The sequence below is a fragment of the Ictidomys tridecemlineatus genome, chromosome 10 (assembly GCF_052094955.1).
Source record: "Ictidomys tridecemlineatus isolate mIctTri1 chromosome 10, mIctTri1.hap1, whole genome shotgun sequence".
Lineage (NCBI taxonomy): Eukaryota > Metazoa > Chordata > Mammalia > Rodentia > Sciuridae > Ictidomys > Ictidomys tridecemlineatus.
In genome coordinates, this window is record NC_135486.1 from 50,196,449 (window position 1) to 50,214,686 (window position 18,238).

Sequence of the window (18,238 nt, forward strand, 5' to 3'; positions counted from 1 at the left end):
ATGATGAAGATTTGGGCCTACTTTTTCTTCTATTAGGCACAAGGTCTCTGTTCTAGTGCCTAAGTCTTTGATTTTTGTGCAGGGTGATAGAGGTTTAATTTCATTTTGCTACATGTGTATTTCCAGTTTCCCAGCACCATTTGTTGACTAGGCTATCTTTTCTCCAATGTATGTTTTTGGCACCTTTGGGTTCGTCTCTGCCTTCTATTTTGTATCATTGGTCTACATTTCTATTTTGGTGCCAATACCATGCTGTTTGTTACTATAGCTCTATAGTATAGTTTAAGTTCTGTATTGTGATGCCTCCTGCACTCTTCTTGCTAAAGATTGCTTTGGCTACTCTGTGTCTCTTATTTTTCCAAATGAATTTCATGTTTGCTTTTGCTAGTTCTGCAAATAATGTAATTGGGATTTTAATAGGCCAAAGTACTAATTCTTACATTTGAACTTCCTTTTATTATATAGAACTCTCTGCCCTTAGCTATAAAAAGTCTGAAATCTCTCTTCTGTAATAATTCACCCGGATGGTAGAACTGGCTTTTCCTTTTTTCATATATACAAATCTACCATGTCTCTACACATTGAATGCTTTCTCCAAGAAAGTCTCTGGGAGGGGCTGGGGATGTGGCTCAAGCGGTAGCGCGCTCACCTGGCATGCGTGCGGCCCAGGTTCGATCCTCAGCACCACATACCAACAGAGATGTTGTGTCCGCCGAGAACTAAAAAAATAAATAAATATTAAAAAAATTCTCTCTCTCTCTCTCTCTCCCCTCTCACTCTCTCTTTAAAAAAAAAAAAAAAAAAAAAAGAAAGTCTCTGGGAGAACATTTCCAAGGAAATCTTTAGAAAACTATATAATTCTATTAATTAGGAAATTAGTTTCCAAATAGAACTAATCAACATATTCACTGCTTAAATGCAGAAATTCAGATGTAGGTTTTTTTTAAAATAAGGCATATAATTCCTTTAAGATGCAATGCTTCTAAAATTCTTCTATATTTATCCATAATTGCACAATGGTCTTAAAAAGATACCCCAGCGCAGCTGTGTATGTGATGGTGGACACCTATTATCCCAGTGATTTAGGAAGCTGAAGGAAAGTTTGAGGCAGCCTCAGGAACTTAGCAAAACCTTGTCAATAAATAAATAAATAAATAGATAGGGTTGAAGATGTGGCTCAGTGGTAAAGTCTGGGTTTAATCCCCAGTTCCAACAACAACAACAACAAACTATCCCTGCAGATCCATTCATAAACCCTAGTTAAACACATGGAAGTCAAGTTCTGCAAACCAGTTATTTCAGGTAAACATAATACTATTTAATCACTCAGATTAATGGATATTAGGAGATTACACCAAGAATTAGTTACTCATTCTATTTATTAGATTGAAAGAAAGGAATACAAATGACTGGTTAAGTGCTGTGCACTGACATGAAAAAAGTGTATTAAAAAAAAAAAAAGTCCCAGTAAGGCAAATCAAAGTTAATGTAGTTTCAATGGAACAGAAATCCTGAAGACGTTTAATATATCACACATTTATAAAATAAAAGTCAACAAAAGGGTGTTTTGTAAATAATTAGTAGAACACATGAAAATAAATATCAGAGACCTGTTTTTATACTTTAATGAAATAATAAAGCAAAGAAATTGAAACTACTAAATATAATCTGAGGCAGTTAAAAAACCAAAAACACCCCTCCCCCTAAATTTAAGAACACAATCCTTTGAAACATTTAATCAGTCCATAGCAAATAGTTATTACATACCAAAATCTCTAAGTGTTAACTAATTCCATCACAATGCCATGTAAATCTTGACAATTTAGAAATCTTGAGATCAACACTGAAGTTCTTCTCTTGATCTCTACAGCTTGGTTTGTAAGTACATACATGCTTTTGTGGATCTATTCCCCTCGCCACACACACACATTTTCAAGGAGCCAAAAACATTTCTTTCCATCTGTGCCTAAAAATGTTAGGATTCAATTCTAATACATTGACCCTGATAATGAAAATGGGGGCACAATTTCAATCTTATAAAAATATACCAGTATTAACCAAACTTTAAACTCATTGAGAGAGCACTTCACATGTGCACGTGACTTTTAGTAAAATTGACAAGAACCTAGAATGGCATTTTCCGGACTTTTTATGAATTAAGTACTCTCTCTCCCACACATACATACCACACACACATACACACACATTTTTATACTATTAGCTTTATTAAATCCAGGTTATCTGGATTAAGTAAATATGAGGATGGGTTTTTATAGTTTTTGCTTTTGCAACTATAGAGCAGCTACTATAACAATAGCTTAACAACACTGAAAATTTTCAATTAAGTTCACCCTGTTTTTAGAAAGTGTCTAAGTGTAAATGCAAATTTACCTCTTCTTAAAGTTAGCAGTTTGTATTAAATTAGATATGGTTTCCGAAATGGAAGTAATGTTTTGGGCAGCAACTCAAGAGGAGAGTTGTTAAAGTTGAGAAATTAAAACTAAATTAAAATATTTATACATTTTAGAGATGGGACAAAAAGGATATTAAGACAAATGTCTTCTTTCCTCCCCATTCAAAAGCAGCCATTCTTCTGCTGTGAAAGAAACTGACATAGATATTTTCCCTTTCAAGAGATGTACGATATAGTTACCCACTGTGAGGCAGAGGTGATAGGGTCAGTTCTTGTTTGCAGGAACCAACATCCTAAAAAAGAAAATTTCAAGATGGGGAGGGGTGGGAAAGAAGGATTTTCTATTAATTTCATGGAATGCCACTCTAGAGGCAGAACACTCCTAATAATAAAACTCACCATATAACTACTTGTGTCTTTGCAGATTAAGAAAATATTGACAAAATTGATTTCTTTTTCCCTCTCAACTAGCAGTTATTTTAATTACTTAAAGTTAGGGAATCCCTTTTTGTTTTCCCACCCAGTAAAATGGGCCAATTTGTGGGGATATTTGCAAATAAAATTTCCTCTGCTTCAACTACTTACCTGGATTAATAAAACATATTTATCTGGCCAATTGAGCAACAGAAATGTAGCTGTCATGAATACTAATACAGAAACCAAAACTGAAGCTGTCATCCCTCCCAACTAACTCCCAATCTCTTTATCACCACCCACACCAATCTCAGTAACTCCCAAATCCAACATTTTACCATTAATAGCCACTTATTTGGAGGAAAAAGACATTTAATTTCATTCTTGCTCTAGCCCTTAATCAATGTATAACAAAAACATTTTTAAGCACGTGGAAATGAGCCTACTAACCTGATTTTAGGAGTCAAAATTCTCCACTCTATTTTGATCTATATGCAAAAAGTATTGGTACTTTTCAATTTGTTTTTACCTTGTGGCTGGCTTGATAGTATTCTCATTCTTAAGCGTATTAGAGTCTATAATATTATCAGAAATTTTCAGTTAACAGCTATAGATTAGAAAATCCTGTCATCAGTTATTTAAACCATATAATCCTAGGTTTCACCACCTTTCTAGCACAATCACTGCATGGCATATGTATGAAACAGATGTTTACAGCAAATTGGCACAGCAAAGTACCAGTATGTATAGGAAGCCGCCAGTTACAACAGATCTGGAAAACAAACTCACCTAGCTGCTGGAGAAACCTTTGCATAGTTGTTACTCCGTTTTAATAGGAGTTATGTTCTTGTAAAATGTGCCTCACTTTACTCCACTTTTTAAAAGTGTTTTGAAACTGCACTTCAGAAGTACTCTGAAGACTCAGATCTGGGGTGGCTGGGTGCAGTAGTAGAATCTGAGTGCTAAATTGCTCCTGAATGGGGACAAATCTCAGCAAGTGTTACAGACATACCATAGTACACTGTAACCAAATTTGTAAACAGCTGTGGAGTTTCCATGCCCACATTTTGTTAGTAATGTTACTGTGGAGACTGGGGTGTATTAATGGCTTCAGGGTATACATGAATCACTTAAAATATGATTTTAACTGTACTGAGGTAAAGAGAAGTTGCCACTTAATTATATACAGTTACCAATGAAGATTTTTATTCAAGCTTGAAGTAAAAATTAATTTTAGTCAAGAAAAATGAAGTACCAGATAAACTGTAACATAGTTATTTTAACTTAGAAGTATCAAAACAGGAATTCTTTGATTTCCTAAGTGGTGATCTCTGCAAAATGGAGCTTAAAGAAATCTTTTACATACCAATTTGAAAAAATAATCTGCTAACCACAATCTGTCATTTTCTCTTACTATGGGCTTTTGGGAGAATGCATGCTATTTTTAAGGCCAAATGTGTTTTTCTTTCTTCTCCCCTTCCCTGACTTTCTCCTTTCTGTCTGCTGCCATCTCTTCCTTGCCACCCCAATTAAAGAATTCCTGAATCCAAGCCTTTCTCTTCTTTTGTGGGTCCTGAAGGAATAGTCATGGTAATAATATATTATAGACCTGACTAGGCCTTAAAGGGGAACTTGAGTATAAGTTGCTTCTTTCTTCATCAGAATCTTACTTTGGGGGGTTTTCCCACTCCTCTTCCCAACATAACAGCTGTGGTCACCCTATTTATCCTCTAATGAAAAACAGGGAATTTTAAGGGATTCTAAGCATGTTGTATTTAGCTGTTATGAGGTGTAAAAACACAATGTGAACATCAGGCTTTTGGCTTATTTTAAATGTGAAAGTCTCAAAAATTAGAAGTTCTTTTCCATGAAGGAAACCTTTCCTTAAACTAAAAGGGGAGGGAAGAGGGAAAGACTATCCACAGCACCAATTTAGAATGAGGTTCAGTATGGCAATATCTGAAAAACTGTGAAGGAATATTCATTTTAATTTATGTCTCCCTATATGTCAAAATATCAAGGGCAATTGAGAGAAATAACTATGAGGTTTTAATCCCATTTATGTTTGTAATGGGCTGAATTCTTTTTATGGTCTCAATTATACTTAACACTTCCAAAGTGGTTATATCTGCCGATTTTTACTCTTTTGCTAGATCACACCAAAGTGACTTCTGAAGTTGAAAACAACTTGGAACAAGCTTTGTTGAAAACCTAGACTGACCTAACTGATCTCTCATGTTGGTATATTTAAAGTTCTTTTGAATCTTGAATTTCTTCAACATCAGGTACTAATATTCCTTCAGGAATAAAGCAAATGTGTGTGTGTGGGGGACACTTCAAAGTATTACTCTGAATATCCTGTGTAAAATGTCCTTCCAAGCACTGTTTCTGACCATGTCTCATGTCTCATGTGGTATTCCAGAAGAGCATCAGTTATACTGCGAATCTAAGTCATAGAGGAAACTGTTTTTAAGCTGGTTTAGATTCCAAATGTATACAAATGAAGTCACTTTAATCCTATAAATACTTCTTAATTTATTTTTAAAAAATTGTGCTGTTAACCCTTTTACGGGGCAACAAGCTATGTGAAAAGTACAAAACTTTTTGTCAAATGTAATATTGAGAGTGCTTTTGACATAGTTCACTGGTTTATCATCTGGATCAGTATATACTGCGCAACGGGCAAGGCTAGAATCCATGAACCAAGCTGCAAAGATCTCAAGCTAAATAAGGCGGAAAGATTTGGAGAAACAAAAGAAGGAAATTCTTTCCTATCCAATGTATACTCTTCAGACTAATGCACTCTTTCTATCAAGCCTTCTAAACTGTTAAATAAAGTTTTCCAAACAAGCATTTAAACTTCATTACACAGAAGAGCAACAAGAATGGTATCCTGCCAAACAAAAGGCAGGAGGGAAAAAAATATATATACTGAGTTCAATGGGTAAGCCTGAATGTAGCACAGTTCTTCACAACCGATGGGGGAATAATTCAACATGGTGTCCAACAACGTTCTAACGACGTGCTTCATCTCAACTGGTTACTATGAAGCAAGGTGTAAATGTTTGGCCCCAATCGGGCTTCAGAAATGGTTCGTTTTTTCATGACGAGCATGTCTGTCCAGCTATCAATCATGTTTGTTTGCACCAAATCCCAAGCCATTAAAATACGACTAATTTTAAGTTAAACAGAAGTCGTCTGCTCCAAATTCGCCATCAACTATCCATGCTACTGCATTCCTCTGAATGAAGAGAAGATGAAATGTATAAGGAAGAAAGAGAAAGAAGAAGGGAGGGAGAGAAAAAAGTGACTGATTAGAAAGTTTAAAAATCAGCATCATGACAGAACATAATATAGTGACAATATAAAATTCTTGATACTTTAATTACCATAATCATTAAAACAATATGTCTAACTCATTTCTTAGGCTATATATTTCTAATGTAAAGTCATAATTATTTTGAATACTGGAGAAACTCAAGTGAAGTAATTTTGTTGGAATTTCATACTTTAATTTAGACCATTGTGTCTGGCATCTTTCACTTTAATGTTTTCAAGGTTTTGTTCATATTGGACAGCATATTAGTACTTCATATCCCATTTCATTTAAACATTCCTCAAAACACAGAACAAAACCAAAATAAAACAAATCAGTCTTATAACTGTTATAAAATGTCAACAAATTATCTTTTGAAATAGAGTTGTCAAGTGACATACTTTAATACTTATAATACTTTACTCTGGTTTCTGAATATCATCTTCTTTAACTTCATCTATTTTTCAAAATTTTTATTACAAACAGGTATTACTTTAATAAGAAAAAAGTGTTTTCAAGGTAAGAGGAAAAGACCCCCAGACATCAGCAAAAAAGGCATATAACCAATTATCTGGTTAGAGAACTGGGGGAGTAGCTTAATGGTAGAGCATTTGCCTAGTATACTCAAAGGCCCCAGGTTCAATCCCCAGCACAATTAAAACAGCAAACAAAAATCACCCCCCAGATATCTGGTTATATAGAGGTTGTTTTTTCACTTCAGGTGACAACAAAAATATTTTTTAGAGCCATGCTGGAAAGTGCTGAATTGAGCTCAGATCTTACAACTAAGCCAAAATTTGGCTCACCCATCACATTAATCAGATTTCTCAAACAGAAATGAAATTCTTATTCATTTCACTGGAGTGAAGACACACATATCCTTGTCTGGGGTAAATCTGCTACTACTACACAGTTAAATATTTTCCTACTTCTTCAAATCAATCTGTTTACTTGAACAAATAGCTTCTGAATGACTAATAAAATTAGAAAAGCCAGACAATCACAGATGTAAATCTATCCAGACTATATCTTAGAAAGCAGGTCTTGAAATCTAAATAGGACAAGAAGATAAGGCCTTTTGGTCCTAGCTGACTTTTCCAGAGGATTGTTATTCTATTACATAGTGACCTACAAATATAAAAAGGCCCTTCAAGGTTCAGAGTAACTCAATAGTAGTTCTCCATTCCCACTGCTGCCTGCCCTTTTGGTGGCACTGCAGATTGAATCCACTCACTTTACCAATAAGCTACTTCCCAAACCCCTTTTCTTTTTATACTGAGACAGGGTCTCACTAAGTGTCCAGGATGGCCTTGAACTTATGATCTTACTACCTCACTTCCCAAGTCACTGAGATTGTAAGTGTATGCCACTGCATCCAGCTCTCAAACTTTATGATCCAAGGACTTTTAATACTTTTTTTACTTTGCATATCCTTATACCCCCATCTGGCAGTAAATGTGGCCAAGCCTTCTGCAGTTTGTACCACAAGATCAAAAGAAGAGATTATACTTTTTCAAACCATAAGCGCTACCTTGATAATCCTCCTCCTCTAGGAATCACTTAATTGAGAGCAGTCAGTCACCTTTCTTAGTATAACATTTGAACAAAAAAGCTCTGTTCATCTGTTTTTAGGTAAATTACTTCTAAGTAAATTAAACACTTGTTCTATTTGGACAAAAAAGATCAGTCATTTACATAAAGTTTCTCATTACCTCTCTTTTCTAGTACTGATATTATGTTCAATTAAGCTTTTGTCCTTAACTGCTTTATATTGTGGGCTTTCTTTATCTCCAAGCATCTCCAAGTGATGAGTAAAAACTTTTCAGACCTAAATCTGAAGACCCAGAAGCACTCAACAAGTCAATTAGCCTGCTGTGCTTTAGTTTCCTTACCTATAAAAATTAGGATAAAAATTCTTTTCTGATAGGATTATGAAGGTGTTATGCAAGATAGTGTATATAATAAAGGGCTTATTAGCATGCCATTGGTACATAGGTGCATGCTGAATTTTAGTTCCTTTCTCTTTTCCTATGCTTCTTATGTAGTATTAAATTACTATATTTATTTTTGTATTTTTTTAAATATTTATTTTTTAGTTATAGGTGGGCACAATATCTTTATTTTATTATTTTTATGTGGTACTGAGGATTGAACTCAGTGCCTCACGCATGCTAGGCGAGCGCTCTACCACTAAGCCCTAGCCCCAGCCCACTACATTTATTTTTACTAGTAAAATGCACAATCAAGATCATTTAAGGGGCTGGGATTGTGGCTCAGTGGTAGAGTACTCGCCTAGCATGGGCGGGGACCTGGGTTTGATCCTCAGCACCACATAAAAATAAAGGCATTGTATTGTGTCCATATACACCTAAAAAATAAATATAAAATAAATAAATAAATAAATATTATTATTATTATTTTTTTTTTAAAAAAAGATAATTTAAACCAGGGCTAGGATTGTGGCTCAGTTGTAGAGCGCTTGTCTAGCATGTGTGATGCACTGGATTTTATCCTCAGCACCACATAAAAATAAAGAAACTGTATCCATCTATTAAAAAAATGTAAAAATGTTTTAAAGAAAGATCATTTAACCATCTGAAGTTTTTCAAATTTTGTATACTGGCTAGTTCTCAAGTTCATAAAACACTTCCTGCAATAATAAAGCCAGATTTTCAATAAGGTTTTTACAGTGACAATACTGATTAGATAACTGAATATGAGGTCACATATTCCACCTTATTCTCTTCCCAGTGACCCTCTCTCTAAGACAAAAATCACCCTGAATCTTAGATTTCTTATGAGATAGGGTATAATAAAAGAGAAAAATTAGGTTTTCCTTTCCTTTCCTTTCTTTTCTTCTTAAACTTTTCAGTACTGGGAAATAAACCTAAGGTCTTGTGCATGGAGAGAGAAACTAAAGCATACTCCACATTTTAAATTACTGGTTCAAAGTGCTGCATCTTCACAGTAAGCAGGAAAATGTTTCATTTGGAGAAAACACAGAAACACTGTACAATGATATTACCTTCAATATTCTGGTGGTCTATAAAAGGTGCTGGTCCCCATATTCTAACAGTGCCATCATCTGAGGCGCTGGCCATCATGGATGGAATCTGTGGGTTCCAGCTCACACAGTTTACTGTACGCGTGTGCCCTGTCAGCTCCGCAATTGGCAGTTCACTACGTTTGTGCCAGATGTAAACCTTGTGATCTGAATGTACAGTAATTCGAAGGAAGAGTTAGGGAGTTGCTTAACATCAACAACATCACTGTTAAATTTATTAATTCACTACACATAGAACATGACTCTTCATTGCTAGAATTTAAAAGGGAGAACAAATATAATATGAATAGTTTAACAAATTACCTTATGAAAAGCCACGTTAATTAAAAAATACACATTTTCCCTATTAAAGGTGATCAGTTCTCATTAAGCTACAAAACCAAAATTATCTGCAATATTCTGTGAATATATGATTAATAAATAATTATAATCAATGTCTTTGAACATAAACAAGTCCTTGTGAGAGAGAATTTCTGTGGAAATGTGAGATGACAAAAAAAATCAATGTATTCATATACAAAAATAGTAACAATGAAGATGACAGCTATACCTTTACTGAGTGCTTACAAAATACTTAGGGACCAAATACTTTATATATATAAAATTTAATATTCACTACCATCTCATGACATGGGTACTATGTTTATCCTATATGCTTTTATGAATAATGATTGAAGTACTGAGAGGATAAGTGACCTGATCATGGTTAACAGCTAGTAAATGGTGAAGTTGGGATTCAAATTCAGGCAGTCAAGAGCTTCCTAACAAGTTCAGACAATATCTCCTCTTTGTACCATCTGCACGGCTATGTAAAAAACTATAATCTTGTGAATTGACCACAAAAAACAAAACCCTCTATAGCTTTGTTTCATTGTTATAAACTATTCTTGACACAAAAACAACCAAACTGTATAGAGTGGAAGTTTAAAGTATGGACTCTGGAATCAAGACTACCCAAGATCAGATCCTTCCTCCATCACCGACTAGCTGTGTAACTCTGGGAAAGTTACTCACTCTTTGCAACTCTTCATCTGTAAATGGGGATACTTACCTCCTCTTGTTGTTATGAGGACTGAATACATTTGTATATGAAAAAGTTTTCTGAACAGAATTGAACACCTTATATTACTGTGAAGAGATTAAGTTTAGGTGATGGTTCTAAATAGAAACAGAATCCCAGGGTAAATGAGAAAGGTGTTTAATCTGATAATCAATATGTGGTCAATGTGGAAACTCTCATAAATGTGCTGAGAGCAGAGGAAACTTTAGAGAATGTGTCCTGGTTTCAAAACTTTAGACATAAAGGCAAGAAGTCAGCATGGTATTTGATCTTTTTTTTCTCTAAGTCACTCAGGCTAGTCTTAAACTGTGATCTTCCTGTCTCAGTCTCCAAGTCGATGGCATTACAGGTGTGTGTCACCACACAAGGCATGAATGAATAATATCCCTAGTGATATCAAGCATTTTTAAGAGCAACTGAAACCTAAGCCTAAAGAATAATAAAATTAAGTCATTATATTCTGGTTAGGACTAAAAAATGAGAACTGTAAAGTAAAGAAATTGGTTTTCTTTCTCATTACTCAAGTGATTCACAAGATTCTAAAAATGTTTTGAACACCAATTGAATATAGTGAATATATTGTCTCCCAAGATGATCACAGTAATCATTAGCCATTTATTTGCAAGGAACATATTTTAAAGACCCACCAAAACTCCAAATATATATAAGCCAGTAAAAAAGAGCAATGAGTAAACCTTTCCTCCCAAAATTGCATCAGTACTCAAGCTTTTTCACTGTACTGGCAATATATAGAAAAACTACAATTATTTTTTACTGTTGTATAAGTAGTAGATTTCTAAGACCGATAGAGCAAGCAGAACTTAATCTTAAAGCTTGTCATTCTGACCTTACCCACTTGAAATCCTGTTTTCCCTATGTCTTCAGTAAATATTTTCTTGCAGTACGTTTACAAAAAGATTTTTTTTCTTCCAAATACAGAAATATTTCAGATAAGTTCAAACTTTTCAAGCCTATTCTCATTCTATTTTGTGGGCTTTTTAATTTTAGGAGGAACATAGCTAAACTTTTTTTTTTTTTTTCCTTTTCCTAATTTCCTTTTATACAAGGGGAAAAAAAATAATGTTTTCAAGGCCAGGCATGGTGGTGCATGACTGACTGACTTGGGAGATTAAGGTGGAAAGATCACAAGTTCAAGGCCAGTCTCAGCAATTTAGCAAGATGCCGTTTCAACAAAACAAAACAAAAAAAGGATTGGGGATGTAACTCAGTGGTTTGAAGCCCCTGAGTTCAATCCCTAGTACCGACTACCCCCAAATAAATTGTTCAACCTGTACTACAAAAACGTAGCCATTCTTATCTTTAAGCACCTCTAGGTTACATGTTTTCAGAAAAGGCATGGAAAATTCTGAGGCATAATTATTAGGGGAAAAACAAAACAAAAACCCCAAACACAAAAACCATCATAAACAGGATTGAATGGAGCATGGTGGGGAAGGGGGTGTGGGAAGAGATCTTAGAAAAGGAGGAACTAAAAGGTAAGTAAAGGGGCTGGGGCTCAGTGGTAATACACTTGCCTGTCATGTGTGAGGTACTGCGTTCAATTCTCAGAACCACATACAAATAAAAATAATAATTAAAAAAAGGTCTATCAACAACTAAAAAAATATTAAAAAAAAAAAGTAAGTGAAGACTTCATGTATTTAGACCATAGAAAAAGTCAACTGAAATCAATGAAGAATCCGGAAGTCTAAAGAAAAAAACCTCATGTGTCACTTTATGATTTTTTTATCTACTGAGGTCATGTTTTTATGTTGTCAAAATAGGGAAACATAAACATATAATAAATGAAATATAATCAAATATTCATAGGGCTATCTCATAAAGCTTGAATATTTAAGAAAGTGATTTGAATAAGTTACTGTTGCAGTACTTAGAATAGTATGGTGAGAATTAAAGAAAACATGTTGAATTAAAATTTGCAATAATATGCCACTAGTTATAATGTTATCTATCACCTTTAAAAGTACATTCAATTTTAATTGTGCTTACATATTTTAAACAATTCTATTTTATATTAGTCTGCATTTAGGCACAAGCTTGCCTAGAATACAGATACTTATATGGGAGAACAAGTTCATTCAAAAGAACATTAGGGACGATTCTGTTAATTTCAGCTTTTTGGAAGTCGCAAGAATTAAAAATTATTATTATTTAAAAAAATTTTTTTAGTTGTAGAAGAACAACAAAATTTTGAACAACAAATACATTTATTTATTTTTATGTGGTGCTAAGGATTGAACACAGTGTCTTACATGTGCTAAGCAAGCACTCTACCACTGAGCCACAACCCTAGGCCTAAAAATTATTTTTGATGGCCATGTAAGATACAGAGAAGATCTAATAACAATTAATTCTGTTCAAGTAGTAGGTAAGACATCATAATTAACCTTGACGTTTTAGATACTATCAACCTTTGAAAACTATCAGTCTCATGAAAAAAAAAAACAAGTCAACATTTGAAAGTATAATGATTTCAAAGTATAATGATTTGATTCATGCATGGGCCAAAAATGTTTCTGCAAGGTCAGAATAGGTACTACTGACTTGTGACAATAAGGAGGGCTTGGAACCAGGAGTGTGGTGCACATCTGTAATCCCAGAAACTCGGGAGGCAGGAGAATCACAAGTTCAAGGTCAGCCTTGGTGGGCTGGGGTTGTAGCTCAGTGGTAGAGCACTTGCCTTGCATGAGTGAGGTACTGGGTTCAATCCTCAGCACCACATAAAAATAAAGTTATTTAAAACAAAACAAAACAAAACAAAACAAAAAGGTCAGCTTTGGCAACTTAGTGGGACTCTCTCTCAAAATAAAATAAAAATAAAAATAAAAAGGGGATTGGAGATACAGCTCAGTTGGTCGAGTGCTGGCCTTGCATGCAATAAGGCCCTGGGTTCAATCCCCAGCACCACAAAAAACAAACAAATAAAAACAGGAGATTTAAAAAAAATAAATAAAAAGGGCTGGCAATGTAGCAGCAGAACACTTGCTTAGCATGTGAAGGCCCTAGGTTTGATGCCCAGAACTGGGGCAGGGGAGGGAAGGAAATAAAAGTGTATTAAATAAATAGCTCCAGAGACATGACTACTTTCATAAATTGAGACAGAATTACAAAACTTTAAACTCATCAATATATGCAAATTGACAATAACACAAACAATTTACCTTCACTGCCACTAGCGATGAAGTCTTCATTATGGCCTCCAAAACATGAATGAATTGTATAAAACCCTTGTGTAACACCTTGATACTTTCTTACTAAAACTCTGTCTTGCAAGTCCCATAAATGAACTCCCTGTAGGCAGAAGAGAACACAGGTGTTCATTCCATCTCAATTCAAAGAAATTTTTAAAAGTAAACTTTGCCTGGTGGAATATTTTCATTTTCTATTTATGCAGAATGCTATCATTCTTAGAGTTTATGATTGATTTCGCACATTTTAAGGATCAAACATATGCACTCCAATTTAAGAATAAGTAAAAAATTTTTAACATTCATACAAAGAAAAATCAATTAAAATTTTTACTGAGCTAAATTTTTCTGAAAGTTTTAGTAACATACCTGAGTTGCTACATTTAACAAAGCTAATCGGCCATTTTTTGAAATAGTAAAAGACATAATAGGATGATCTTCTTGTACTCTGTAATCAGAAAATGTTGGAAACAACAAATTAAGTCAAGATATTCAAATTATCAGAATATAAAATGTTCTAGCTTAAATACAACAACTTTGTCTACAATCACTTTTTTGGTGGTGCTGGGAATTGAACACAGGGCCTTGTGCAGCCAGACAAGCACTCTACCAACTGAGCTATACCCCCAGCCCTACAATCACTCTTATACACTATATTTCAATTAAGAATTTGAGTTAAGATGAAGTACCACCAAACCATCAATCCAAATTACCAATGAAATGAAAAGCAAAAAAACTAATAAAAACAAAAAAATAAAAATTGTTCTTTCTATCACATACATATTTTAATATCAAATAATTATTACTTAATGGAAAAAAATAGTTACATGTTCCTATCTGTAAGGTCCTCGAAGTTATATCCCCGAATTCGCTGGTGTGTATCTGATGCCAGAACAGTCTTCCCGTCACTCAAGCACCAAAGGCATTGCACTCTCACTCCTTCCCAAGAGTCAAGGAGATTACCATCTAAATCCTGGGCAGGAGAAAACCATTATTAACTCCATGACTGAACAGCACTCAGAAAGCAAAGAGCTGAAAGAATCTTTTGGCAGTATTTCTCTTAGAAATATGTCCCTCCCTGCCCACCCCCAGACTGACTTCAATTTAATTATTCTGTGTTTTAACCATAAGAACTGGAATACAAATCAAATTTCAAAACAATAATATTTAAAAGAGGGTGGGAAGTCTATCTTCTTTTCAATAACCCACCATGCATAAATAAATACTATTAAAATAAGCAAAGTAACAATCTCTAAGCTGTATGTAAGAATTTTAGTTTTAGTAAAAAAGAATTCAAACATGCCTTTAAAACTCACTTTACAGTCAGTCCTCCTAATCCTGCACCCAAAGGATTAAAAATATTTGAAGAAAACAAACACCCCAATAAACCCCAAACTGCGCCTGTTCTAAAGATGTATAGACTTTTCCTCCTTGTCATTAGTCCTAAACAATATCGTACAAGTATTTAGGTACCATTTATATTGTATTAGGTATTACAAGTAATCTAAAGAAGATTTATAACATATGGGAATGAGAGTATGTGTGTAGGTTATAATGCAAATATCAGGCCATTTTATGTAAGGGACCTGAGCAACCAAACAGTCTGGTATCTGTAGGGATTGCTTGAACCAAAACCCCTACAGATACCGAGGGATGACTATATTAGGATTTGTTTTATAATATTCAGAAATTGTGATTGGAAAAAGATTACTAAAACATCTTATAGCTTTATATAGAACTCAGGAATCTTTTATGACCTTTTTCTTCTTCTTTCCCACATTTTTTAATAGGTGCATAAAATGTTACTTATAATAATGGGACTTGTTGTTACATATTTGTACATAAACATGATGTAACGATATAATTTGGCTACTTTCACTACCTTGTTTTTATGACATTTTCCAAAATGTCACCAAATTTGTAATAGGCTTTACAGATCAAAGCTCTTACAGACATTATCTCACTGACTAGTCATAGCTCTAAGAATTATCATTTCCATTTTTCAGATTAGAGAACCAGGAAGTCTATATTCTGAAGATTTAAACATCATATGGGGTAGCAAAATCAGTGAAACTTACATGGTTATCCTTTGCCTAGAGAACTAAGATCTAATGATTAACAGCCATATGTAGATAATACTATATCCTATTAGTTTCAAGCCATCTCTGTGTTTGTGTGCTTACACACACATGTTGCTGGGGATTAAATCCAGGGCCTCCCAAATACAGGGCAAGTGTTCTACCACTGAGCTATCAAGCAACTTTAATAACTTGTCATGGTACATAAAAATCTTTGTAATAACTGATCTTTAGGTACATTAAGTACATTTACTATCTTGTTTGAGTCTTAAAAATAAATCTACTGAAATCATGAAAGGCAATGATATGAAACACAGAATCCATACAGAATGGTAAGACATGGCAATTCTATCATAGGTTACTGTGTCATAGAACTTTTAACCTGCTACTTCTTTTCATCATTCTAATAATTCAAGATAATCATCAGAATACACCTCAAATACTGACAAATTCTCCAGTAGTACTTATCACCCCTTTTACTCTCCAAATGTTTATGATTGTTATAATTTGGATTTGGAATGTCCAAAGGCTATGTTTTGAAGGCTTGATCCTCAAAGCAACAATATTTAGAGGTAGGGATTTTGGAAGTGATTGATCATGAGGGCTATGACTTTTCAATGAGTTAACCCAATTAACAGGGATTCATAGCTAGTTTATCAGGAGATGGTGGAAAATGTAGTGGGTGGAATCTAGTTGAAGAAAGAACGGTCTTAAAAGGCATGACCAAGGGGACTGACTACATCATGTTCCTGGCTCCTTTTACTGCCCTCCTCTCTCTGTTTCCTGGCTGCCATGATATGAGAAGCTTTCCCCTGCCATGCCCTTCCACCATGATCTTCCATCTTCCCTTAGACCCAAAGTAAGAGAGCCAGCTGATTATGGAATAACACCTCTGAAAATATGAGCCAAATAAGTCTTTCCTCCTCCAAGGTTTTTCTTCTCAGGTATTTTATCCTGGCAATGGAAAAGTGACTAACAAGTGACTTAACACACATGAAATTCAGCAAATTTTTATTACAAAATTTCAAAAGGCTGAAAAGCTCAAAAGAAATTAAATCCTAAATCTGTCATTCCAAAATATTAGAAACTTTGTTCTTAAAACAAAAATGTTTAGCAAAACTTTTTTTTTTTATTATTTTTAAATATTTTGCTAAACTCAAGGTCTACACTTTTACAAAATTGGCATGGTAATGCATGCCTATAATCCCAGATACTGGGGAGGCCAAAGCAGGAGGATCCAAGATTGAGGCCACTCATACCAACTCAGTGAAACCCTGTCTCAAAAAACAAAAAGGGTTGGGGATTAATGAGTGGTAAACCCCTTGGGGGTTCAATCCCCAGTATTGAATAAACAAACAAAACTCAACAACAACAAAAGAATGAAAGAGCAATAATATACATAATTGTTGATGGACCTTTATTTTATTTATTTTATTTTATATGCAGTGCTGTAAATCAAACCCAGTGTCTCATATATGCTAGGCAAGTGCTCTACCATTGAGCCAGAACCTCAGCCCAATAAATTCTATTGGATAGTGCTTATTTAGGAGGATGGCAAAGTAGATCTTCGTTTAGCATATTTTATAAAAGAAAAGGAGTAAAGTAAATTATTTATTTAAACAGAACTAAATTAGCTTTTAAACAAGTAGACACTGGAAAGGGGGCACTGAATACTCACACACTGATAGAACTGCCCGCGCTGACCTCCAGTCACAAAGCGTTTTCCATCTGGATTCCAAGCCACACTTGTTAAACTGTCCTCATGAGACTGGCTCATTTTTGTCCTTAGTTCTCCTGTCTACAAGGAAATAAAACTGTGGATAAGACCTTCAAGATACCTCTCTAAACAGAAATGTAAAGAAAAAAATGCCCTTAAACTATATATCATAGTCAAATGCTTACAATACAGTAAGGAAACAGAAATGAAAATTGTTTTTCTGATACGTAACCTTATTCCAATTAAAAGTTGCAGAAATAAAGAGGAATCTCTGTTCTTTTAGGCATAGTCATGCTACATTTGTTTCCAACTAAGTAAACATATTTAGTGATTGTAACCTTCAGATATTTTCCTGCTATAATTTTATAAATTATTCAACTTAGAAGGTATTCACATACCATTTAATCTAGTCCTGGTTCCGTTTTGTTCAGGGATTAGAAACAGGATCTGAGAGATAATAGCTGCCCTTGGTATAATAAAAGTACATGGGCATAAATTTCCTGTGAGAAATGGGCAATCAAAAGTAAAAATAAAAGGGTGAAAACAAAGGGTAAGATTAGGAACTGGGGCCAACTAATAAAGGCAGAGGGCACAAAAACAAGAAAACCAGATGTTTTCCTTACACTAAAGGGAAAAAAAGTTCAGCAATCTTAAATCCTTTCCCCCAAATTGTTCAGCTGTTCTCTTTTTTGATTACGCTCAAAACAGTTAAGTATTATGAGGTTATCAGATTATTAGAAACCTTCCTAAAAACACAAAGAATAATTGAGAAAGTGATTAAAAGACTACTCTTTTAGAACAAAAGTAAAAAGTATAAAGTAGTGCACACAGTAAAACAGACTAGAACACAGTTTGTCCAGAATTCAAAATTGACTCCAAGGAAATCTATATAGTTGCTATAAATGATGTTCCTATTATAGAATTAAAGTTACATATTTCCTATCTTCGAAGAGGAAAAAAAAAGAAA

At 34.3% G+C, this 18,238-nt stretch overlaps 1 protein-coding gene across 2 annotated transcripts in view; it reads right to left on the minus strand.

The window, feature by feature from the left end:
- Positions 1-1,609: 1,609 nt before the first annotated feature.
- Wdr26 (WD repeat domain 26) overlaps positions 1,610-18,238 on the minus strand; it is a 44,565-nt gene continuing 27,936 nt past the window's right edge. For both annotated transcript variants that reach the window (XM_005326521.5, XM_005326522.4), the window contains exons 9-14: positions 17,233-17,352; positions 14,304-14,449; positions 13,846-13,924; positions 13,450-13,579; positions 9,169-9,354; positions 1,610-6,068 (exon numbers count right to left, since the gene is read on the minus strand). In XM_005326521.5, coding sequence (XP_005326578.2) covers positions 6,043-6,068; positions 9,169-9,354; positions 13,450-13,579; positions 13,846-13,924; positions 14,304-14,449; positions 17,233-17,352 — 687 coding nt within the window. In that variant the 3' untranslated portion in view covers positions 1,610-6,042. The remainder of the gene's footprint in view (positions 6,069-9,168; positions 9,355-13,449; positions 13,580-13,845; positions 13,925-14,303; positions 14,450-17,232; positions 17,353-18,238) is intronic.